At 45.2% G+C, this 26,523-nt stretch overlaps 1 protein-coding gene across 4 annotated transcripts; it reads right to left on the reverse strand.

The window, feature by feature from the left end:
- Positions 1–745: 745 nt before the first annotated feature.
- On the reverse strand, positions 746–26,262 carry LOC134346916 (chromatin complexes subunit BAP18-like). 4 transcript variants are annotated; one of them, XM_063048760.1, is made up of 7 exons: positions 26,134–26,262; positions 24,301–24,446; positions 20,335–20,429; positions 18,133–18,234; positions 2,702–2,913; positions 1,816–1,920; positions 746–1,086 (listed from the first exon to the last, which is right to left on the reverse strand). In XM_063048760.1, exons 2-7 carry the CDS (start codon positions 24,319–24,321, stop codon positions 1,022–1,024), a joined length of 600 nt encoding a protein of 199 aa, XP_062904830.1. In that variant the 5' UTR covers positions 24,322–24,446; positions 26,134–26,262; the 3' UTR covers positions 746–1,021. The 4 variants fall into 4 exon arrangements, with proteins under 4 accessions (XP_062904830.1, XP_062904831.1, XP_062904832.1 ...); XM_063048761.1 differs by lacking the exon at positions 26,134–26,262 and adding an exon at positions 24,638–24,928; XM_063048762.1 differs by lacking the exon at positions 26,134–26,262 and having other exon boundaries at positions 746–1,082; positions 24,301–24,927.
- Between the last annotated feature and the right edge of the window lie 261 nt (positions 26,263–26,523).

A 26,523-nucleotide genomic window follows, 5' to 3' on the forward strand; every position in this document is an offset into this window, starting at 1 on the left:
AATTCCAATACACAGGAATGTGAGAGGCTGCAGAGTGGTGGATCTCCGCCTGTTCTATCAGAGATACAGCTCTCCCCACTATTGAGGACATCTTCAAAAAGTGATTTCTCCGGAAGGTGACATCCATCATCAGGGACTTCCACCACCTGGGCCTTCCTCCTTTCGATGCTGCCATCAGGCATGAAGTACAGGAGACTGAACCCCACACCTCAAGGTCCAACAAACAGCTGTCATCAGGTTTGTGAGCTGACCTGAAAAAACCCTCAAATGATATTTCCCTCAAATTGCACTAATGTCATTTTTGTTTATTTTGTTATATTAGTTCTGTACAATGTTGTGTTAAGTCATTGAAGTTTATGTGATGTCACTCAAGCTTGTTATGCTCTGTGCTGCTGCAGCATAACGCTAATTTTCATGGCATTTATAACCGATGACAATAAACAATCTGACAAAGGGGCCGGCTGGTGGCGCAACGACATCTGTGCTGGACCCGGGAGCGGAGGATCCCAGGTTCAAAACTAGTCGGGTCCACTCCCGAGTACGCTTTCCATCCGTGCCGGGTTAAGTGTCTGGATTGCAACTCCACCTTGTAAAATAAAAGGGAAAAATACTGCGAAAGTGTCTGTGTGGGGAGTGGCGCACCACAGTCTCTTTCTCTCGCTCTGCGCCTTGTAAAAGCCATGTAAAAGACATCATAACGGACGCACGCAGGCACACGTCAAAATAAAACAATCTGACAAAGATCGTAAGTAGTTTTTGCTTTAATTGAAAAATCCGTCCATACACCTCTGAAATAAAATCCCATTGCAATGGTGGTCAAACAGTCATCAACGGTGCTCCTTGGAATTGAGCGACATGCAGCGTCAGTCGGAGTTGGTCAGCTCGGCTATGGTCTTTGCTGGCACTGGACTGAATTCTGCTGGCTGACCTCCTGGCTGACAGGAGGAGAGGGGCTCCCTCTGCGAGTGAGGGGGCCGGTAGAGTAGAGAGGAGGAGGAGAAGGTGGTGGGGGATGGGTAATTCAGCGAGACGGGAGTGGGGTGTCTGAGGTGCTCATGATGAGACTGGAATCGAGGCTCAGACTGTCTGGAACAGAGACGGGCAAAAACAAAAGTTAGGTTAGCAAAGCGACAGGAAACGGGCTCCCTTCCCCACTGCCCAAACAGCGAAACATCAGCTGCATTGTCAGTCTTATGGTCTACATTTCAGACTGGTGCCAATGCAAAGACTTGACAAGCTGTGTCTAACTTCTCTTCAAATGTATGAACAGGATGCTGGCTTTTTCAACCCTCCCCTTTTTATTCTCAATGGGTGCATGTTCGCTGGTGTCATTACCACTTCAGATTCAAGACAACGGAAGAACTAATCTCCCACCAAACCAAACCTATGACTCAAGGATCAAGGGGTTGGTAGGTCTCAGCCCACACCGGGGGGGGGAATGACCTCTGGCTACCCCCCAATCATGTGTGTGGGATTTTCTTTGTCTGATTGAGGGTGATGGGGTAAGGGGTGGAACAGCGCCACAGAATTGGCACTGCAGCCTCAATCCTTCAGGAAGCTGGGCTCGATCCTGACCCCTGCTTGGAGTTTGCATGTACTCCCTGTGACTGCATGGGTTTCCTCTGCTTTCCTCCCACATCCCAAAGACTCACAGGGGCAGGTTCACTGATTACAGTAAGTTGTCCCCAGTCCAAAAGGGGTGGAATGCACTGAGAGCTAGCATCATTACAATGGGCTTAATTACCTCCTATGTTTCAAATACGAGGGCAAACCGGGCATTAGGGAGATGCCCACCTACCACAGAGCAACACATACCCTGGTCAAAATTGAGCTTCTTAGCTGGCGAGCTGTCACCCAGGCCTTCAATGTCCACCAGGTCACTGTTGACATCAGAGTCATTCAGGGCACTGAGGGTCACATCTGCAGGAACAGGCAGAAACCATCATCCTCTCTGTAACAAGCACCCATTACCTCCCCCACCTCTAACCTATGATAGGCTAATCAATATCAAACATAGTCAGACTTTTACATTGAAAATCCCTACGTAAACATTACAAACATCACAGTATCATTACAGGCTCTGCCAACAGGTGGTGGCATGGCACAAGCTGCTAAAATCTCTTCTCAAGAAAGGAGGCAAATATACAACTCAGTGGCCACGTTATTACGTGCCTCTTGTATCAAATAAAGTGGCCACTGAGTATACGTTCATGGTCTTCTGCTGCTGTAACTAATCCACTTTAAGGCTCAACATGCTGTGGTTCAGAGATACTCTTCTACCCACCACTGTGTGGTTGAGTTACTGTCACTTTCCTGTCAGTTTGAACCAGTCTAGCCATTCTCCTCCGACCTCTCTCATTAACAAGGCGTTTTCGCCCAAAGAACTGCTGCTAACTGAAGGCTTTTTGTTTTTTTTGTTTATCATACCATTCTCTGTAAACTCTAAAGACTGTTGTGTGTGAAAATCCCAGGAGATCAGTAGTTTCTGAGGAGGGTGTATTTAAGGTAGAGATTCGTAGGTTCGTGATTGGTTAGAGGGTTAAGTGTTAGAGGGAGAAGGTGGGAGAATAGGAAACAAAAACAAAAATCAGCCACGAATGAATGTTGGAGCAAACTCAATGGGTCTAGAAGCCTAACTCCCTTCTATGTCTAAGGGTAGGCATTTCCATGACAACAAGAACTGGAAGTTGAAACACTGCACCTGATGGCTTCTGCTTCTTCGCTCCTGTCGAGTCTGTGGAGGCCACATTCCCGGACCCCACGGTCGCTGTGGGCGGTGTAGTGCTTGTTGGAGCGCCAGTGGTTGCCGCAGGGGTTGCCACCTTCTTATGGGCCTTCTTGGGGGACTCCGAAGGGAGTGGCACACTACTGTCCTCGTAGACCTTCCTCTTCACTGTGGTCTTGATCTGAGCTCTAGGGTAGGAGTGGGGAGCAGTAGTATTACATTATTAGCACCCACGTATAAAGAAAACAGAACTGACAGCTCCAAAACATCTCAGAACTTTTAAGATACACACACACAAAATGCAGGAGAAGTTCAGCAAGACAGGAGAAAAAAGGATGAGGAGCAAATCTAAAAGATGGTGGGAGGGGAGGGAGAAACACAGGGTGATAGGTGAAAGAGATACATGGCTGGAGAAAGGTGAAGGGGGCCATTATCAGAATGTTCATGCCATCAGGTTGGAGGCTACCCAGACAGAATTTAAGGTGTTGTTCTTCTAACCTGAGTGTGGCCTCATCGCAACAGTAGAGGACGAGGCAATGGATTGATAAATCCGAATGGGAATGAGAAGTGGAATTAAAATGGGTGGTCACTGGGAGATCCAGCTTCTTCTGGCAGACAGAGCTTAGGTGCTCAGCAAAGCGGTCTCCCAATCTACACTGGGTCTCAGCAATATACAGGAGGCCACACAAGGAGCACTGGACACAGTATATGACCCCAACAGACTCACAGGTGAAGTGTCGCCTCACCTGGAAGGACTGTTTGGGGTCCTGAATGGTAGTGAGGGAGGTGATGTAGAAACAGGTATAGCACTTGTTCCGCTTGCAAGGATAGGTGCCAGGAGGGAGATCAGTGGGGAGGGACGAATGGACAAGGGAGGTTGGTGGCAGTGGATGGGAGAGTCCCAGAGCTAATAAGGCCGGTGATGGTGCGCAAGACAATGGCCTGGTGCTCCTTAGTAGGGTCCTGTTGCCACCAACCTCATAGCTCTTATACCTCCTACCGAAGATCCACAAGCCTTGTCCACGTAGACCCTTTGCTTCAGCTTGTTCCTGCCCCACTAAATGCATTCTGCATACCTGGACTCTGTTTTACCCCCCCAGTTCAGTCCCTTCCTACCTATATCCGTGACACTTCACATGCTCTAGATCTTTTACATGACTTCAAGTTCCCCGGCCCCCATCATCTTATTTTCACTATTTCCATCCCCCACCAGAAAGGTCTTACAGCTCTGTTTCTTTCTGGGCACCAGACTCAACCAGTTCCCCTCCACCACTCTGCTCTGTCTAGTGGAATTTGTCCTCACTCAATAATTTCTACTTTGTCTTCTCCTCCTCCTTCAAACAAAAGGTGTAACCATGGGCACTTGCGTAGGTCCCAGCTATGGCTGTCTGCTTGTTGGCTATGTGCAACATTCTATGTTCCAAGCCTACACTGGTGACCAGCCTGCACTTATCCTACACTACATCGACGACTGCATTGGTGCTGCTTCCTGCACCCATGCGGAGCTCATCGACTTCATCAACTTTGCCTCTGGCTTCTACCCTGCCCTCATATTTACCTGGTCCATTTCAGACACTTCCTTTTGCTTTCTCGATCTTTCCGCCACTGGAGGCAGCTTATCTACTGATGTCTATTATAAACCTACGAACTCTCTGAGCTACCTGGACTATACCTCTACCTACCCTGTAAAAAGGCCATCCCCTTCTCTCAATTCCTACGTCTCTGCTGCATCTGCTCTCAGGATGAGGCTCTTCATTCCGGAACGAAGGAGATTTTTAAAGAAATGGCCTTCCCTTCCTCCACCGTCAAGGCTGCCCTCAACTGCATCTCTTCCATTTCACACGTCTGCCCTGACCCTATCCTCCCGCCACCCTACCAGGGATACAGTTCCTCGCCTTCACCTACCACCCCACCAGCCTCTGCGTCCAGCACATAATTTTCCAGAACTTCCGCCACCTCCAACAGGATCCCATCACCAAACACATCTTTCCCTCTGCACCCCCCATGCCACATCTTCTGCTTTCTGCAGAGATCACTCCCTATGTGACTTCCTTGTCCCTCCCTACTGATCTCCCTCCTGGCACTTACCTTTGGATGCGGAACAAGTGCTACACCTCCTCCCTCACCACCAATCAGGGCCCCAAACAATCCCTCCAGGTGAGGTGACCCTTCACCTGAGAGTCTGTTGGGGTCATGTACTGTGTTCGGTGTTCCCCGTGCAGCCTCCTGTATATCGGTGAGACTCAGTGTAGATTGGGAGACTGCTTCACCAAGCACCTAAGCTCCATCTGCCAAAAAGAGCAGGATCTCCCAGTAGCCTCCCATTTTAATTCCAACTCCCATTCCAATTAGTAAATCCATGGCCTCCTCTACTGTCGCAATAAGGCCACACTCAGGTTGGAAGAACAACATCTTATGTTCTGTCTGGGTAGCCTCCAACCTGATGGCATGAACATTGATTTCTTGAACTTCTGATAATGCACCCCCCCATCTCTCCTTCACCATTCCCATTCCCTTTTCTCTCTTTCACCTTATCTCCTTGCCTGCCATTGCCTCCCCCTAGTGCTCCGCCCTTTTCGCTCTCCCATGCCCTTCTGTCCTCTGTGTTTGATTCCCCCCTTTCTAGCCCTGTATCGCTTTCACCAGTCTGCTCTTTACTTCACCCCCTCCCTCCAGGTTTCACCTATCACCTTGTGTTTCTCCTTTCACCTCCACCAGCTTTTCTTTGTAATTGGAGCTACATGCAGTACTCCAGATACAGTGTAAGGAAAGTTCAATATGAACTGCAATAGCTTAAGATGGAGGCACAGTGGTGTGGCTGGTAGAGCTGCTGCCTGACGGCTCCAGAGACCCTGTTTGATCCCAATCTCCATCAGAGTGTGTGTGTGTGTGTGTGTGTGTGTGTGTGTGTGTGGAAGTTTGCACGTTATTGGTGTAGCCGCATGGGTAACCACCACCCCCACCCCGGGGTGCTCTGGTCTCCTCCCACATCCCAGAGACATGCAGGCTAGCAGGATAACTGGCTACAGTAACTTGTTCCTGCAGTGGTGATTGGTTTATTGTTCTCACATGTACTAAAATGCAGTAAACAAAAACTTCTGTTTGCGTGCCACCCACACACACACACATCATTCTACACTCGCGTATGCGCAGCAGCCACTTTATCCTGTACTTAATAAAGTGGCCACTGAGTATAAGCTCATGGTCTTCTGCTGCTGTAGCCCTTCAAGGTTCCACGTGTTGTGCATTCAGAGCTGCTCTTCTGCACACCACTGTTGTAACGTGTGGTTATTTGAGCTTGGGTCACCTTCCTGACAGCTTGAACCAGTCTGGCTGTTCTCCTTTGAACTCTCTCACTAACAGGGCATTTATGCCCACAGAACTACCACTCACTGGATGTCTATTGTTTATTACAACATTCTCTGTAAACTCTAGAGACTGTTGTGCGTGAAAATCCCAGATCAACAGTTCAGATCTGAGATACTCAAACCACCCCCATCCAGCACCAACAATCATTCCACGGTCAGTCACTCAGATCACATTTCTTCCCCAGTCCGATGTTTGGTCAGAACAACAATTGAACCTCTTGACCATGTCTCAATCCCTTTATGTATTGAGATGCTGCCACAGGATTGGCTGATTAGATATTTGCATCAAGGAGAAAGTATACAGGTGTATCTAATAATAAAGTGATCTCTGTATAGACAGGCAGACAGAAAAAGTGCAAGGGTGACGTCAAGGTCAGATACATCCATGAGATAGAAGCAGTCCTTGAACATGGTGATATACATATTCCTAAGCTTTTGTATCTTCTGACCAATAGAAGGGGGAGAAGCAACAGACATAAAAGTTGCTGGTGAACACCGCAGGCCAGGCAGCATCTCTAGGAAGAGGTACAGCTGACGGTTCAGGCCGAGACCCTTCGTCAGGACTAACTGAAGGAAGAGTGAGTAAGAGATTTGAAAGTGGGAGGGGGAGGGGGAGATCTGAAATGATAGGAGAAGACAGGAGGGGGAGGGATGGAGCCGAGAGCTGGACAGGTGATTGGCAAAAGGGATACGAGAGGATTATGGGACAGGAGGCCTAAGGAGAAAGGGGGAGGGGGGAAAGCCCAGAGGATGAGCAAGGGGTATAGTGAGAGGGACAGAGGAAGAAAAAGAAGAGAGAGAAAAAGATTGTGTGTATATAAATAAATAAATAACGGATGGGGTACGAGGGGGAAGTGGGGCATTAGCGGAAGTTTGAGAAGTCAATGTTCATGCCATCAGGTTGGAGGCGACCCAGACAGAATATAAGGTGTTGTTCCTCCAACCTGAGTGTGGCTTCAGCTTTACAGTAGAGGAGGCCGTGGATAGACATATCAGGATGGGAATGGGACGTGGAATTAAAATGTGTGGCCACTGGGAGGGGGAGAAGAGAGAATAATCAGTGTTGCAGGGGTCCTCGATTAAATTGGTTGCTTTCTTGAACCAAATGATAAAATTAAAGGGGGCAGGGAAACTGACAGGAATATGAGAACTAAATAAGTTAGGATGGGATTACTGCAAATGGTGACCTGTTTCTGCACTGGCTCTCTCATCAATTTATGACAAGCCCACTCTCACCTTCTCTACATTGATACTGAGCCCACTAAAATGAGACAGAGTCTCTTAAGACAGATGACAAAAGCTAAAGGTGGTGCCAGAGGTTTTTGTGGACCTGGGCAACTTCTTCCAGTTCACCGGCCAAAGTTTAGTTCTCCCCTTTTTCCTTTTCAAGGTGGCTGGGGTCCGATTGGAGACATGATCTATTGCTGCTCTCAAAGTATGTTCTTCACAGGTAGTGGGTTCTTACTCTTAGAACTTGCAGGATGGCCTAGCATTTCGATATCTCCAGATGCAGCCTGGAAGACGTGTGCTTTCGGGGTGAGACCCTGTGGACAACCCGATTCCTCACCGACAGAAACATTACCGAGAGACTGAAACACTGAGGGAGCAGGCAGGTGGTGTACACAGCTATCAAAAGAAAAAAAAAGATACATCTCCTGAGGGTCTGCTGGTCTTCATGTCGGGGGATTCAGATAAGTGACGAGGCAGATTGTAAGATCGAAACAGCAAACTGTTGGCCTCCGCTCTCGTTGTGGTAGGAAACAGGGCGGGTTTAAAGAGGGGCAGTCCCTCAGGAAGAGAGGCCGAGGTAGGAAAATACAGAGCTTGGGGTCCTGACAACTGAATGGCAATGTGATATTTCAGAGACACGAGAGACCACAGATGTTGGAAATCTGGAGTGGCGTACACAAAATGCTGGAGGAACCTAGCAGGTCAGGCAGCATCTGTGGAGGGAAATGAAGAGTTGATGTTTCAGGCCGAGGGCTTTCAGCAGGGCTGGAAATAGCCAGTATAAAAAAGGTGGGGAGGAAGTGGTAAGAGCTGGTAGGTGATGGATGGATCTAAGTGAGGGGAAACGATAAGCAGGTGAGAAAGGGTGGGAAGAGCGGAATCGATGCAAGAACTGGGAAAAGGTGGTTTCTTCCGCCAGGCAGTTAATCTGATCAACTTTTCTAGTTAGCCCTCCTCCACTCCGTCTACCTACCTCCTCAGTTACTGCATCATATTGTAGACACTTTAAACCACATTTTATAATGTTTACATTGTAAATACTTGCTGATATTTATGCACATTGCTTTCCATATCCACACTTTAACCTCCAACTTTATTTTTTATTTAATTCGTTTTAACTTTGAAATTTGATGTTTATTGTTTCAAGTCATGCCAACCTACCACAGCAAATTCCTAATATGTGCAAATATGTATGGTGAAGAAAGCTGATCCTTGGAAGATGGAAGAAAGACGGTGGGGTCCAGGCCTCAGAGCATATCGAAGCCACTGAACCCAATGTTTGGACAACATTTTAGGCATCGGGCTAGATTGAAAAGGTCAGGGTGCCTGACCTGAGATGAGGGACAGTCTGGTTCAGTTCGCTGCTCCGCAACATTTACTCAGCTCTGCACTGAACTATGGGTCTCGGACTCTCTTTGTGGACTTCAGTTCAGAACGCTGTTTACTTGCGGTTATTGTTTGCATGAATTATTTTTCTTTTTCACTGCACACTGGGGTGTTTGAAGCTTTTTTTAAAAATTGGGTTCTTCTGGATTTCTTTGTTTTGTAGCTATCTGTTAGGAGACGAATCTCAAATTTGTATAATGCATACATATTTTGCATACATACTTCGAACTTTGAATTTGTTAAGAGGGGACTATGGACCATGAAATGAAGGAAAGTAGGTAAGGAGGGGAACTGAAAGAAGGGAATGTGTAGGTTACGGACATGTAGAGGGGACATGGGAAGAGGCAGAGAGGAGGTGGCAGGGCCAGTGAGATAAGGAAAAAGAGGAGACATTGGAGAATGGATAATGAAAATTAGGGGAATCAATTAAATTTTGAAATGATCAAGAGACATGAAGTGCATTTCAGGCCACTGTTTGCATCATAAACTACAAGCAAGCTTCAGCCAGCGGTTATCCAGAACGAGCAAGAGAAGGTCCTTTGGTAAATACAGGGTGTATCATATTCCTCGAATAAACATTCAAATGCAAGAGGCAGTAAATCACATGGCACTTCTCATCCACATTCAGTAACCACAGTCAGGAGGAGAAGTTGGCGGCGCGACGCAGCTGGCAGCGGCCACACCGGTGAATTATATCTGTTATCTGTCAAGTAGGGTGCCGTGCGCAATCCTGATTTGATGGAGACGGACATGAGAGCACGGAGGAACATCTGGAGAAACTTCTGAAATGCCTGCTTTGCTGCTGCTGCGTGATCCAGAATCTCTGGTGGGGAAGGCCCTGAGTCCTCGGCTTTGCTTGTTGCTCGGTGGCCGGGGCGCGGTCAAAGTGCTCGGCAGTGGATGGTGCTCGGTGCCGGAGGTTCGAAGTTTTTGGATGGACTCAGGGTCAGCTGCAGTCCATTGCTTCCAATGGTGCTGCATCGGCAAGTTTGTGGCGCTTGGAGGCTCATGGCAGGGAGAGTTTCTCCCTTCTATCGTCTATGTGAGATGATGGGGCTATCGGGACCTGAGACTTTTTTTTAACCGTACCCAAGGTCTGCCCTTTATCAAATTACGGTATTGCTTTGCACTGTTGTAACTATATGTTATAATTATGTGGTTTTTGTCAGTTTTAGTCTTGGTTTGTTCTGTGTTTCTGTGATATCTTTCTGGAAGATCATTGTATCATTTTTTAATGCATGCATTTCCAAATGACAATAAACGAGGACTGAGTGTCCTCATAATCTAATCTAATAGGTAACCTGTTCATTCATCAGCCAATTATGCAGCAGCAACGCAATGCATAAAAGCATGCAGACATGGTCAAAAGGTTCAGTTGTTGTACTGGCCAAACATCAGAATGGGGAAGAAATAAGACTGTGGAACGATTGCTGGTGCCAAATGGATAGTTTTGAGCAGGGGTCCCCAACCTTTCTCGCACTGCGGACCGGTTTCATATGGACAATATCCTTGCGGACCGGCCAGCCGACCGGGGGGGGGGGGCGGGGTGGTAGGGTTGCCAACAGCCAAGAGTAGCAGTCAAATACGCTGGGTTTACCCAAGAAAAGACTACTATGACCATGAAGCCTTGCGCGGGCACCAGTGCACATGCGTGTACGATTTTTTTCTACAAATCGTTTTTGGTGAATCTGTTCGGGGGGGGCGGGGGTGTTAATCACGACCGGAATATAGGTGATAAATGGCTAATACACTCAATTTCCTTTCTGAAAGAGTTTATCTAACGAATTTAATATTAACCACACAACACATATTTTCCTCGCATAACTATAGTGATAAGTCAATTATCAGGAGAGGACAGGGGAGCTTGAAGTAAGTATTGAACAAACTTCCAGTAGGACTGGTAGAGGCAGGGTCGATATTATCATTTAAAGAAAAATTGGACAGCTATATGGACAGGAAAGGAATGGAGGGTTATGGCCTGAGTGCAGGTCGGTGGGACTAGGTGAGAGTAGCGTTCGGCACAGACTAGAAGGGCAAAGATGGCCTGTTTCCGTGCCGTAATTGTTATATGGTTATATAAGTCAATAGCATCATAACATTTTAAGTAACGTTTGGATATTAAACACACAGCACATATTTTCCCCATATGAACATATAAAATCATTGCAACACACCAATATCACTGAATCAGTGGGAGCCCTGGACTTGTTTTCCTGCAACAAGATGGTGCCATCAAAGGGTGATGGGAGACAGCGATAGTCGAAGGGGGTTCCTTATGTCCAGTCTATTCCGCAATTTAGTTTTCGTTGCATTCATTGCAGAGGTATGTTGGAAATAGAAGCAACGTTTTCGGTGCTTTCGTGGCTATCTCAGGATTTTTAGCCTTGACTTTGATCCAGAATGCCGGCAGAGATGTTATGTCAAACATACTTTTAAGCCCGCCGTTATTCGCAAGCTCGAGGAGTTGATCTCCTTCCCGCGCTGACATGGATGACGCGTGGGTAATGACCTCACGTGCGTTCAAGCTCAACAGAGGGCATGACAGGGAATGAGGAAAGGTGCAGCTGACTCGTATCGCCAAATCATATCGCTTCCTCGCGGCCCGGTGGTTGGGGACCGCTGGTTTTGAGTATTTCAGAAATGGCTGATTTATCTATTAATTATTTAATTTATTTATTTATTCCCATTTAGCATGGAATACGCCCTTCGAGTCACACCGCCCAGCAACCCAATTTAACCCTAGCCTAATCGGGGGACAATTTACAATGACCAATTAACCAACCAACTGGCACATCTCGGGATTGTGGGAAGAAACCAGAGCACCTGGAGGAAACCCATGCAGCCATGGGGAGAACATGCAAACTCCTTACAGACAGCTGCAGAAATTCTACCCAGGTTACTGGAACTGCAAAGCGTTGTGCTAACTACTGCATTACTGTGCCATCCACGATCCCCTGGCACTTCCATGCACAACAGTCTCTAGAGTTTACAGTGAATGCTGTGAGAAACAAAAAAAAACATCCAGTGAGCCAACAAAAACACCTTGTTAATGAGAGGTCAGAGGAGAATGACCAGACTTGTTCAAACTGACAGGAAGGCAACAGTAGCCCAAAACAACCACATTACAACAGAGGTGTGCAGATGATCATCTCTGAACGCACAACACGTCGAACCTTGAAGTGGATGGGCGACAGCAGCAGAAGATCACAACCATACTCAGTGGCCACTTTATTAGGTGTAGGTGATACCTAATAAAGTGACCACTGAATGAACAAGTAAGCTTTAGCCAGCAGTTATCCAGAATAAAGAAGACTAGGCCCTTTGGTAATTACAGGCAATATCGTACTCCTCAAATAAACATTCAAAAGCAAGTGGCAGTCATTCATGTGGAACTTCATTTCATCTATTTCTGGCAAGGAATTAATTAGTTAGGAAAGGGATTTGGTGGGGTATTTCCTGTTTGGCTGTCCATCATCCAAGAACAAGCCCATTGTCAGCTTTTCTATATGCCTATTAAACAGAGACCAAGTCACTTGCAAAATGAGATATTAACCCCTTCCTGAAGGGTCTCGGCCCAAAACAACAATGTTTATTTCTCTTCACCAGTGCTGCCTGACTGGTTGGGGGGGAGGGGGGAGTTTGTCATGTCTGGGTCTGGGTCTGTGTGGCTCAAAGAATCTCTTGTGGTTAAGGATTAATCCTAAACACACACACATCAGTGCTCAAAGTCAAACTAACTGCTAAGAGGAACCATGTTCATCAAGCCTGGTCACAATATATTGTTGTGAAAGCAATAATCAGCTTTTTATTTCAAACTGAGTTAAAACACTGTTCCTTTGTACCAATGTTCCACCGTCTTTTAAAAATTACATGGTCTGATCACATTGCCAAACTGACAAGCCCTTCTCACATTATTCCATTAAAAGATATGAGGAGTTTTTGATGGCTGTGGGTGTAGTCACTGGAGTTTATAGGTATGAGACAGGATCTCATTGAAACCTAGCGAATATTGAAGAAACTAAATCGAGTGAATGTGAAGAGAATGTTTCCTACAGTAGGTGGGGGGTGGGGGTGGGGGAAGTCTAGAACCAGAGGGCACAGCCTCAGGATAGGACATCCCTTTAGAACAGAGATGAGTTTCTTTACCCAGAGGGTCGTGAATTGGTAGAATTTTTTGCCACAGGCGGCTGTGGAGGCCAAATCATTGGATATATTTAAAGCAGAGGTTGATAGATTCTTGATTAGTCAGGGTGTCAAAGGTTACAGGGAGAAAGCAGGAGAATGTGGTTGAGAGGTATGGTGAATTGAGAGGCATGATGGAATGGCAGAGCAGACTCAAAGGACTGAATTGCCTGATTCTGCTCCTATGCCTTTTGATATCAGTGCTTTCTGTAATTAACCAAAATTTGACAGGAATGTTTGGCTTTTTATATGTTCCTATGGGTGGCAAGGTGGAGATATGTCTTTATCAAAGGACCAAAGGAGGGGTAAGGTGCTCCTTCCCTCCGCTAGCGTACAGCTCACTCTTGGGCATGGTGTAGCAACTGCTTAGCATCCCCCTTGCCCCCGACCAGGGTCATGTGAAGTCATGAGGGCAGGTGTGGATGGTCATATGAGCAGCTGGTGCTCATCACAAGCCCTGGTTATGCGACCACTGATGCCAGGCGGACAATCTCTGAAGAGTATTGAAAATGGCTAGGGTCACTTGCCTTGTAAAGACACTACCCAGAAGGAGGCAATGGCCAACCACTTCTGTAAAAAAAAATTTGCCAAGAACTGTCACAGCCAAAGGTCATGATTGCACACATCATACGACAAGTCACATGGTGATGGCAATTACACCTATTTCTCTTTATCCTCCATTTCCCCACAAAGTAAATTGATTATTCATATATGAATATATAAATTGTACATTCATATATGTCTCCACATACTACCCCGAGATTCACAGTAAATACAGAGCAACACAATAGTATCCATGAAAAACCACATATAACAAAGATAGACAAACAACCAATTTGCAAAAGACAACTGCAACACACAAAGGCAAAGGAAGACAAAATAATATATTAAGTAATACACAGAATATAAGTTGTAGAGTCCTTGAAAGTGAGCAAGAACAAGTTGCCCTCATACAGCTCATGGCTGGACAAACTTGGGTTGTCTTCTCTGGAGCGGCAGAGGCTGAGGGGAGATCTGACAGAGGTTTACTAGATTATGAGAGGCGTTGATAGACAGGGAGTACCTGTTTCCCAGGGCAGAAATATCTCAAACTAGAGGGCATTCATTGAAGGTGAGAGAGGTTAGGTTCAAAAGGATATGAAGGGTAAATTTTTTCACTCATAGACTGGTGGATGATGGAATGTGTTGCCGGTAATGGTGGCAGAGGCAAACACATTAGAGGCTTTGTGGAGATGTGTGGATAGGCACATGAATGGAGATGGAGGGATATGGACATAAGGAAGGATTAATGTTTGGATGTTTTTGATTTGCTTTTTAGCTCGTTCGATACAACACTGTGGGTTGAACGGCCTACACCTATACTGTACTCTCCTGTGTTTTATATTAGAATCAGAATCAGGTTTATTATCACCAGCATATGTTGTGAAATTTGTTAAATTAGCAGCAGCAGTACAATGCAATACATGATAAAATAGAAAGCAAAAAAAAAGTAAATTTCAGTAAGCATATGTTTATTAAATAGATTAAAAACAGTGCAAAAACAGAAATATATATTATAAAAAGTGAGGTAGAGTTCATAGGTTCAACGTCCATTCAGAAATCAGATGGCAGAGGAGAAGAAACTGTTCTTCAATCGTTGAGTGTGTGCCTTCAGGCTCCTGTACCTCCTGCCTGATGAGAAGAGGACATGTCCTGGGTGATGGGGGTCCTTAATAATGGACGTTGCCTATATTAGCTTCATTCAACGTGTTTTCAATGTCTATTCATTTGAAATTCAATGGGATGAATAGTGCATGTGTGAATTCTATGAAACATCACTCTAAATCTTGCAGCAACTTTGAGATTTCACTTATAGCTTTTCTATGCAGAAATTCCAGCACTGTCTGCTATCTTTTTCAATGGAATCAAAGTAGGTTAGCCAAATTGACCTAAATTTCTGGTTTTTAATGAACCAGTCCCAAAGTACAATAGCCTGCAATCTTACATTTTACATTCAGTGGCCACTAATTAGGTACAGGAGTGTCCCTAATAAAGTGGCCACAGGAGTGGAACCCAGTATGATCACCTGCTGCTACCCATCCACTTTACAGTTTGACATGTTGTGCGTTCAGAGATGCTCTCCTGCATACCAGTGTTGTAACGTGGTTACTGTCACCTTGTTCACTACTGTTTTATTTCTATTTTGCACTACTTATTTAACTATATATAAGACTTAAAGTAATTCTGTAATTTTTTTCTGTTGTTATGTATTGCATCATGCTGCTGCTGTAAAGGCATTTGCTGGTGATATTAAACCCAGTTCTGATCTCATCAGATTGAACCAGTCTAGCCATTTTTCTCTGATCTCTCTCAATAACAAGGCACTTTCACCCACAGAACTGCCACTCACTGGATGTTTGTTTTGTTTTTTCCACACCATTCTCTTTAAACTTTAGAGACTGCTGTGCATGAAAATCCCAGGAATTCGGCAATTTCTGAGATACTCATACCACCCTGTCTGGCACCAACAGTCAATGTCACTTAGATCACATTTCTTCCCCATTTTGACGTTTGGTCAGTACAACAACTGAACCTTTTGACCATGTCTGTATGGTTTTATGCACTGAGTTGCAGCCACGTGATTGGCTGATTAGATATTTGCATTAATGAGCAAGTGTACAGGTGTACCTAATAAAATAACCACTGAGTGTAATGAAATAGCAAGCATTGTGGGGAAAGAAATTTTACAAAAATATCTGAAACTGCAAAGAATAAAAACATTTCATATTTAATATACTTCTTTTAAAGGAATGTTTCAATTTTTATTTGACATCTGTTTAATGTTTAACCACAGAGATTTACCAGGATGTTGTCTGGACTGGAGGGCACGTCTATTGAAGACAGGCTGAACAAGCTATGAATTTTCCCTACGGAACAAAGGAAGGTGAGAGGTGTACAAGATGAGGCATAGATAAAATAGACAGACAGAGAATTTTCCACAGGGCAGAAATAGCTAAAAGGGGGCATAATTTTAAGGGGATCAGAAAAACGTATAGGGGAGATGCCAGGGGTATGTTCTGGTGAGTGGTGGGTGCGTGGAAAACCTACAAGGGGTGATGGTGGAGGCAGATACATTAGTGGCATTTAAGAAACTCTTAGGCACAAGGATGATAGAAAAATGTAAAGTTACGTAGAAGGGAAGGGTTAGATTGGTCTTAGAGTAGGTGTGCAGTTTTGGTCACCTACCTACAGGAAAGATGTAAATAAGGTTGAAAGAATGTTGCCCAATCTGAAGGAACTGAGTTATACAGAAAGACTGACGAGACTAGGACTTTATTCCTTTAAACAGAAGATTGAGAGGAGATTTGATAGAGGCGCACAAAATTATGAGGATATAGATATGGTAAATGCAAGCAGGCTTTTTCCACGGAGGTTGGGTGGGATTACGAGAGGTCACAGATTAAGGGTAAAAGGTGAAAAGTTTAAGGGGAACACGAGGGGAAACATCTTCACTCAGAGGGTTGTGAGAGTGTGGCATGAGCTACCAGCATGATTCATGCAAGTTCTATTTCACTGTTTAAGAGAAGTTTAGATAGGTACATGGTTGACTTATTTGCCTATCGCCACAATAGGTCAATGGCAGAATACAATCTCAATGGCTCTTCACATGGCCTTAGACCACCTGGGCAATGCAAACACCTAGGTCAGGATGCTATTCATTGACTATAGCTTAGCATTTAACACCTCATTCCCACAATCCTGATTGAGAAGTTACAGAACCTAGGCCTCTTTACCTTCCTCCGCAATTGGATCCTCAACTTCCTAACCAGAAGACCACAATCTGTGCGGATTGGTGACAATATCTCCTCTTCACTGATGATCAAACCTGCTTAGCCCACTGCTCTACTCTCTGTACATACATGACTGTGTGACTAGGCATAGCTCAAATACCATCTATAAATTTGCTGACAATACAATCACTGTTGGTAGAATTTCAGGTGGTGATGAGAGGGCGTACAGGAGCAAGATATGCCAACTAGAGGAGTGGTGTCACAGCAACAACCTTGCACACAACGTCAGTAAGATGAAAGAGCTGATTGTGAACTTCAGGAACGGCAAGACAAAGGAACACATACCAATCCTCAGAGGAATCAGAAGTAGAGAGAGTGAGCAGTTTCAAGTTCCTGGGTGTCAAAATCTCAGAGGACCTAACCTGGTCCCAACATATCAATGCAGTTATAAAGGTGGCAAGTCAGCGACTACATTAGGAGTTTGAAGAGATTTGGTATGTCAACAAATACACTCAAAAACTTCTATAGATGTATTGAGAGCATTCTGACAGGCTGCATCACTGTCTGGTATGGGGAGGCTACTGCACAGGACCGAAAGAAGCTGCAGAGGGTTGTAAATTTAGTCGGCTCCATCTTGGGTACTAGCCTACAAAGTACCCAGGACATCTTCAAGGAGTGGTGTCTCAGAAAGGCAGCATCCATTATTAAGGACCTCCAGCACCCAGGGCAAGCCCTTTTCTCACTGTTACCATCAGGTAGGAGATACAGAAGCCTGAAGGCACACACTCAGTGATTCAGGAACAGCTTCTTCCTCTCCGCCATCCGATTCCTAAATGGACATTGAATCCTTGGACACTACCTCACTTTTTTTTAGTATGTATTATTTCTGTATTTTTGCACAAATTTTAATCTATTCAATATGCGTATACCATAATTGATTTACTTATTATTTTCTTCTTCTGAATTATGTATTGCATTGAACTGCTGCTGCTAACAAATTTCATGACACATGCCGGTGATAATAAACCTGATTCGGGACGGTAGGTACATGGAGGGCTACGGTACTGGTGCAGGTCGATGGGAGTGGGCAGTTTAAATGGACTAGATGGGGCAAAGAGCCTGTTTCAGTGCTGTACCTTTCTACGTTCTGATTAAAAAATAGTGCTGCTAGGTTGCTGTGAGATTTCTTTACGTGACTGGCCAGCTGACTGCCAAGAACTTCCTTATAAAAACAGAGCACACAGAAGGACCCTTTGGGACACCATGCCCGGGTTGACCACTAACAGTGACCCCACTTCATGCCTTGACAATTCAAGTGCTTATTTAGCTTTTTCTTAAAGAGAGTACCTACTTCCATCATCCACTCAGCTTAAAGCCTACTAACCTAAGAAATGGTAAAGGGGAAGACATGGGCTTCATACTCCCTTTGCTCCCCAGGAGATCACCCTCCACCCTTGCTCCCCAGGCTTACACTGTACGGTCTTTGATGACGGTGCTGATTTTGTTTAAATCCTCTCCGAAGCGCTTAACAGCCGAGCGCAGCATCTCAATCTCTGTGTCCGTCCACTTGGCACTAGCGAGGAGAGAGAGAGAAAAAAAAAATGGAGAACAAAATGTGGGAGAGCTGGGAAGGCAAAATTAAATTCCACGAGGACCGAAACTCTGCATGGAAATGACCACTCGGCCCACTAAGTCCGTACTAACCATCCAGCACCCATCTGTGCGAATCCTGTTTTATTTTCCCCACATTCCCATCAACTCCCCCCATGTTTTGCTCCTCACCTACAGACCAGTGTCAATGTATGGTGGACAATTATCCTATCGCCCTGCCCATCTCTGGGATGCGGAGGAAACCTGAGCACTGGGAGGCCACAGTCACAGGGAGAACACACAGAGATCAGGATCTAAGGAAGGTCACTGGAGCCACGAGGCAGTGGCTCTACCCGCCACACAGCCACGCATGTTCTTAGTGCTGATGAAAGGTCAATGAAAACAGCATGACTGAGGCGAAGGTCAAGCCCACATGGTGACTGAATCAGGCACCAGGATGAAGCAGTTTCTCGACAAATCTGCCACCCCGTATACATGCCATGGGTTAGGTGCAAGCAGTCAAGACAACTCCTGTACTTGCACAGCTTCGACCACTGTATCCCGACGAGCTGCATCACTGCCAGGTATGGGAATACCATTGCCCAGGAATGGAAAAGACTACAGAAAATGGTGGTTATAGTCCAGTCCGTCAAAGACAAAGCCCTCCCCACCGTTGAGCACATTTACAAGGAGTGCTCCCACAAGAAAGCAGCAACCCCAACCAACCAGTTTAGGCTCTTTTCTTACTACTACCATTGGGCAGGAGGTACAAGAGAATAGGTCCACACCACCAAGTTCAGGAACAGTTACGACTCTACAACCATCCAGCTCCTGAACCAGCATGGATAACTTCACTCACCTCAACTCTGAACTACAAAGTAAATCTACAACCTACAAACTTATTTTCAAGGACTCTACAATTCATGTTCTCAATTTTCTTTAATGTTTGCACAATGTGTTTTGTTTGCACGTTGTGTTGCAGCATATTCTGGACTTAGAGCAAAACATTAACTTCAGCCACCAATCTTCAAATCTGAATATAGACCTTCGATTAAATTTAAAATGCAGCTCTGGACAATAGGTTCCCAAGAGTCACGAACCACAGTTCATTGCAAGACCAGACAATGCTGATTTAAAATTCACTTTGGTGATGGAGTATGGGTGCAAAGGAGGTGTTAAAGTTATACATAATTCAAACAGAAGTATTCTAGATACATTGTAAATATAGAATTGTCCTTTGATCTTTAGCATATAGTATCATATAATATCATATAAATTTGGGTCAAGCAGGCCTCTTCCTCTGAAAGGGTCTCAATATGATGCCTGCTGTATCTCATTTTGTTGAATAAAGAGACCGTACCTACCAGCTGTCTCTCCAGTGACTCTGTTCAAGTGATAATTGGTCATTTGTCAGTCTTTGTTTATGCATAATAGTCTTCATAAATTTTATTGTACTTCTTTATTTTCCTGTATTTTCACTGTGAAAATCTCGCTGTGACATCTCTCCGTTCCTTGTTAGTGAGAGAGAGTGGCTGTGGCATGTCAAACTGTCGGGTAAACAATAGTTTTTGTTGACTGCAGATCATGGTTTCTCTTTAGGTGCTTTGCAGTTGCTTGGTGGGTAGTGGGCACTGATGCTTTTCGCTGAAATGGGTGGGGGAGGGGGGCACTGCTGCTTGTATGGGGGAGGGGAGAGGGGTGTTGGAGTTCTAACATTTTTCAATCTTTCATTCATTTTGGGGTTCTTCTGTTTTTCGTGGATGTCTGGGAAGAGTAAGAATTTCTGGTTGTGTACTGTATACATTCTCTGATAATAAATTGAACCACTTGAAATGCCAGCAAGAAAATAAATCTCAATAATGTATAGTAATCAATACTTTGATGGTAAATTTACGTTGACTGTCCTTCTTTAATGGGATGAGTGGCACACTTTAGTCAACAATAGATGGACCTTACCCCAGGGTGTGGTGGCCTGTAAGGTACTAGGGGCAAAGTTTTCAGAAGTGGGAGGTCAGGAATTGGGGGACAAAAATAGTCTTGAAACGTACCGCCTCATGCCAGACTCCTGTAGATAGCCACTTACCCAGCCGGCGAGGAATCGGCCACCGGGTGAAGCTGCATGGTCAACTCTCCTAGCTTGGTGAAGGCAGCACCGGCTGCAGAGAATATCTCGCCCACCTGCAAGGTCAGAGGGAAGGTGAGAGCTCTGCCGAGGGGTGATCTGATCTCTCCCTATATTTTATTTATACGATATATACTATTTATATATAAATAAACAATTCTAGGGTGACACTATTGATCAACTAATTTGCTAATTCTAAAGTATTATTGGCCTACAATGAGGAGACTATTGGATTATTAAAACCTGTATTACTATAGTGTGATTGGAGAATGATCATATAAATAAGGAAAATGAACACGGTGGGCAGCATGGTAACGTAGTGGTTAGCATCAGTGGCCAGTACCAGTGACCTGGGTTCAATTCCCACCGCTGTCAGTCAGGGCTCTGCACGTTCTCCCCGTGACTGCACAGGTTTCCTCCGGGTGATCTGGTTTCCTACTACAGTCCAAAGACATACCAGTCAGTAGGTTAATTGGTCATTGTAAATTGGGCCAGGGTTAAATCAGCGGGGTTGCTGGGCAGAGCGGCTCGAAGGGCCGATTCCGTGCTGTACCTCAATAACAAGACTTCAAACAAACATACACAAGGTTACTAATTGGTCAGTATCGGTATCCAACTAATCAAGAACACAAAATATTCCGCAGACATTGGAAATCCAGAGCAACACACACACAAACTGCTGGAGAAACTCGGCAGGTCAGGCAGCATCTATGGTGTGGAAAAGGATGCTCTTGGCAGCAAGAACATAAAAATACTGTAATTATTAATAAATTACAAAGATGAATAAATGAGTGAATGAAGACTACAAACAAGGCAGTCATCATGGGTTCATGGACCATGGATAACAGAGGGGAAGAAGCTGATCCTAAAACTTTGAGTGCGGGTCTTCAGACCCTGGTACCTCCTCCATGATGGTAGTAATGGGAAGAGGAAATGTCCCAGGTGGTAAAGGTCCCTAATGATAGACACTTGAGATGCCACCTTTTGAAGGTGGTGGGGAAAGTTGTGCCCATGATGGCAATGGTTGAATTTACAAATCTATGCTTCTGATCCTGCGCATTGAACCTGCATCCCAAATTCTACCTCGCAGGTACAGACTCAGGGCACTTTACTGTGGCCAATCAACCTACCAACCCACTTGTCTCTAGCTAGAGGAAGGAAACAACGGTCCCGGAGGAAATCCATAAAATCTGAATGCAAACTGGAGACTGTGTGTACCAATGTGCTGGAGGAGCTCTGCAGGTCAGTCAGCATCTATGGATGGCAATAAACAGTCTATATTTCGGGCTGAGACTCGTCATCAGGATTGGAAAGGAAGGGGGAAGAAGTCAGATTAATGTGGTGGGGGGAGGGGAGTAAGAAATACAAGCTGCAAAGAGCTGGGAAACTGATTGGTAAGGGCTGGAGAAGGTGGGGGGAATCTGATAGGAAAGGATAGAAGACCATGGAAGAAAGGGAAGGGGGAGGAGCACCAGAGGGAGGTGATGGGCAGGTAAGGAGAGAAGGTGAGAGGGAAATGGGAATGAGGAACAGTGAAGGAGAGAAGGGGGGCAATTACCACAAGTTCAAGAAACTGATATTCATGTTACCAGTTTTGAGGCCACCCAGACGGAATACAAGGTGTTGCTCCTCCAACTTGAGTGTGGCCTCATCACGGCAGTGGAGGTGCCCGTGGATCGACATGTTGGAAGGGGAATGGGAAGTAGAATTGAAATAGGAGGTCACTGGGAAATCCCGCTTTTTGCTGCAGATGGACTGAAGGTGCTCGAGAAAGCGGTCTCCCAATCTAAACTGGGTCTCACAGGAGACTGGAATTGACTTCAGGCGACTGAAGAAAAGGCACTTCCTTCTGCACCAATTAACCTACCAACCAGTACTGTACATCGTTGGACCGTGGGAGAAAACCAGAGCACTCGGAGGAAACCCATGCAGTCACAGGGAGAATGTACAGACTCCTTACAGGCAGCGGCGGGAAATGAACCCGTGTGACTAGTACCGAAAGCATTGTGCCAAGCACTACGCTACCGTGCCACCCCAATGAATCTGAAATTTGACACCGTTGTCTTTACCAAGTCTAACCCTACAAATGCCATCTTAATTCAGGGACAATTAGAGAAAAAAAACAATAAATGCCAATCCCAGAGGGGAGGCGGGAGAGGGGCGGAGGCATATGTTTCGGGTCGAGACCCTGCATCAGAACTAGTAATTTTTAAAAATAGTCTGATTGATGAAATGTTTTATGCCTCCCGAGTTAATGACCATTTGGCTCAGATTTAAATGCTTACTGAAAGCAGGGTTAGAGATTACAATAATAAACACAAATAAGTTTCTAGATGCTGGAAATCCAAAGCAACACACAGTAAACGCTGGAGAAACTCAATAGGTCAGGCACCATCCATGGAAATGAGTAAATAACCAATATTCCCGACTGAGACCCTTCCTCAGGACTGAAAATGAAGGGGGAAGAAATCTGGCATATCCCCCTTTCCTTCTCAGTCCTGAAGGGTCTCAGCCCGAAGGTTAGCTGCTTATTCATTTTCATAGATGCTGCCTGAGCTGCTGAGTTGCTCCAGCATTTTGTGTGTGTTGCTTTAGAGTTTGCAACAAGCATCTCATTCTATTCTCTCCCATTCTGAGGATGTGACTAAACAGACTGATGATGGTAGAGCAGAGGATGTAGTGTATATCAGTAAGGATTTCAGTAAGGCATTTGACAAGATACCCCATGCGAAAAAAAGGAGACATGGGATCCAAGGGGAAATTGCTTTGTGGATCTAGAACTGGCTTGCCCACAGAAGGCAAAGAGTGGTTGTAGACAGGTCATATTCTGCATGGAGGTCAGTCACCAGTGGTGTGCCTCAGGAATCTGTTCTGGGACCACTACTCTTCGTGATTTTTATAAATTACCTGGATAAAGAAGTGGAGGGACGGGTTAGTAAATTTGCTGATGACACAAAGGTTGGGGATGTTGTGGATAGTGTGGAGGGCTGTCAGAGGTTACAGCAGGACATTGAAAGGAAGCAAAACTGGGCTGAGAAGTGGTAGATGGAGTTCAACTCAGATAAGTGTGCGGTGGTTCATTCTGGTAGGTCAAATATGACAGAATATAGTATTAATGGTAAGACTCTTGGGAGTGTGGCAGATGAGAGGGATCTTGGGGTCCGAGTCCATAGGACACTCAAGGCTGCTGCGCAGATTGACTCTGTGGTTAAGAAAGCATACGGTGTATTGGCCTTCATCAATCATGGGATTGAGTTTAGGACCCGAAACGTAATGTTGCAGCTATATAGGACCCTGGTCAGACCCCACTTGGAATACTGTGCTCAGTTCTGGTTGCCTCTCCATATGAAGAATATGGAAACCATAGAAAGGGTGCAGAGGAGAATTACAAGGATGTTGCCCGGATTGGGGAGCATGCCTTATGAGAATAGGTTGAGTGAACTCAGCCTTTTCTCCTTGGAGCAATGGAGGATGAGAGGTGACCTGACAGAGGTGTATAAGATGATGAGAGGCATTGATCGTGTGGATAGTCAGAGGCTTTTCCCAGGGCTGAAATGGCTAGCACGGGAGGGCACAGTTTTAAGGTGCAGAGGAAATGGAAGTAGATACAAAGGAGATATCGGGTATTTTTTTTTACGCAGAGAGTGGTGAGTGTGTGGAATGGGCTGCCGGCGACGGTTGTGGAAGCGGATACGATAGGGTCTTTTAAGAGACTCCTGGACAGGTATATGGAGCTCAGAAAAATAAAGGGCTATGGGTAACCCTAGGTAATTTCTCAGGTAAGGGCATGTTCGGCACAGCTTTGTGGGCTGAAGGGCCTGTATTGTGCTGTAGAGGTTCTATGTTTCTCCCTGTTCTCATTATTAGTGTACATTTAAGAGCTTATTCAATATTTACAATTTGACTTTCAAAAATGACACTGCTTACCTTTGTAGATGCAGAGGTCATTCTGATGAAACAGTCTACTTTCCCTAGACCGAATCAGAACCAGCGAGCAAGCAAACGCCACAAGATAGATACGTAGATGGTGTCAAATCAAAGTCTTTGGATAGCTGCAGAATTCTGCTCGCCTGCTATTGGAAATTTTAAACTCAAAAAGGCAAAATACGTTTCAATCTACACAAAATATTTCAAAGCAATACCCCGGAAGGCAGAGCAATGCAAGGGTCTCTGCTAAATGTTACCCAGTACAATGCAGTGGATTCCAATGCAATACAGTACTGTCTCAGTACAGTAAGCGGAGACACAGCCAAAAGCAGCGTACCACTCGCTATCTCCCAATGCAGCCAGTCGCCCTTTCAATTTGCAGAATGAGTTAACGCCCGGGGATCCCAGGCCTGCTTCCACCCTGCAGGCCGGGGATCGGTTCCAGGCCGCTGTCCCACAGAAGGCCCGTCACCCGCTCTGATCCTCGGACTCAATTGGCGCTCCAAAGCCAAATGCCCAGCTCCCTAATTTCCCCCAACAATTGTATCCCGCGCGGTGCTAGGCCGATCTCCCCGCGTCTCCCGGAGCAACCTCTGCCTTGCTCTCATTGGATTCTGTCTTTACGATCTGCGTCTCGATTGGTCAACATATACGTCCGTTAACACTGAATTCGGCCTCTTTCCGTAAAGCCAACATGCGTATTGGATGTTTTCTCAGCGTTTTTATTGGCTAATATCTACATCAATCAAAAAATAAACGGATTTTTGTCCGATCAGTCGACGATTCTTACTGACTACATTAAAAGTCAATCAACAATGAATCCGCCCCCTCCCCGTATCTCTCCATCCAGAGCTCGTTTACATGCAATCTTTTATCCACGGCAATAAATCAAAAAGCTCAATGCAGTACAGTTTTCCACATTGAGTGAACACCATAAAATCCCTGTTTTGATTGGGTATAAATGAAACGCCCCTTCGTCTAAAATCGTATCTATTGGATCAGCTTCCTTTTTAGGGGGTGAAGGGGAATGAGAGGGTGGATGAGTTGGCAAAGAGGGCGTTAAAGAAGGAAAATGTGGAAATGCACATTAGTATCAGTAAAGCAGAGTTTAAGTGTGTAATCTGGGAAAAAGTCAACCGAATGTGGCAAGAAAGATGGGACAGGGAGGGGAAAGGGAGGCATTTATATCAAATACAAAAGAGTGTTGCAGTTACTCGGGTAGGTAATGGAAACAGAAGAGAGGAAATTGTGTGGACTAGGTTAAGGCTGGGGCATTGTGCATTAAACAAAACATTGAAAATGATAGGGAAACACCAGACAGGATTGTGTGAGGAATGTCAGTAGAACATATAGTTTTGTGTTGCATGAAGTATGGGATACAGAGAGAGATGATGAGAAATAAATTAAGGGAGTTGGGGATGCAGGAATTCACATTAAAAGGGTTGCTGGGCATGGGTGAGAGAGCACAAGTCCGGGTATTTTTAGCGTTTTTAAGGGGTACAGGGGTTTTTTTATAGGATATGACGAATAAACAGGAATAGGATACTAGGATGGTCAAAGATGGGAGGGTGAAGTGTAGGTTTGTGTGTGTGTGTGTGTGTGTGTGTGTTTGGGTGAAGGGATTTAGAATGTATGTCTAGTGCACATTCTGGAGCAGAGGGTGGCGGTAATGCACCATTAAACTGGATGCCAACCACTGTAAAACAAGATACAGACAGACAGATAGCTTCCTTTTATTCTTCGCATTCAGTAGTGTAACTTCAGTAGTATAGTTAAGAATAGTTATATATATTTATTATGAATAAAGTTTCATAAAATATTAAAAATTCTCACCCAGACGTCTTTCAACCATTCGCTAATCGTGTTTGACCTTGATGATTAAAGTCCTACCTTTATCTCAATCTCAGTGGGAGTTTCCCATTGATTCGTCCGTTTTCTACCTTTTCCCCCAATGGAAAACAGATATGGGTGATTGACAAACAGGCTTTCGATGTTAATTAGTTAGCTGACGTTGCCCGTCAGAGACGGTTCCCGCCTTCACTGGTGGTGCTGCAGCACCATCTGTCGCTGGGAGGTCAGCAGAAGCGCACAGAAGCTCAGAGGCCTCGGTGTCAAGTTTAACATCAATGAATCATAATCAAGATTATTATCACTGACGTGTCATGCAGTTTGTTTTCTTTTTGTGGGAGCATAGTGTAAAACATACAAATCACTATAATTTAC

Source organism: Mobula hypostoma, chromosome 5 (genome assembly GCF_963921235.1).
Source record: "Mobula hypostoma chromosome 5, sMobHyp1.1, whole genome shotgun sequence".
NCBI classification, from domain to species: Eukaryota; Metazoa; Chordata; class Chondrichthyes; order Myliobatiformes; family Myliobatidae; genus Mobula; species Mobula hypostoma.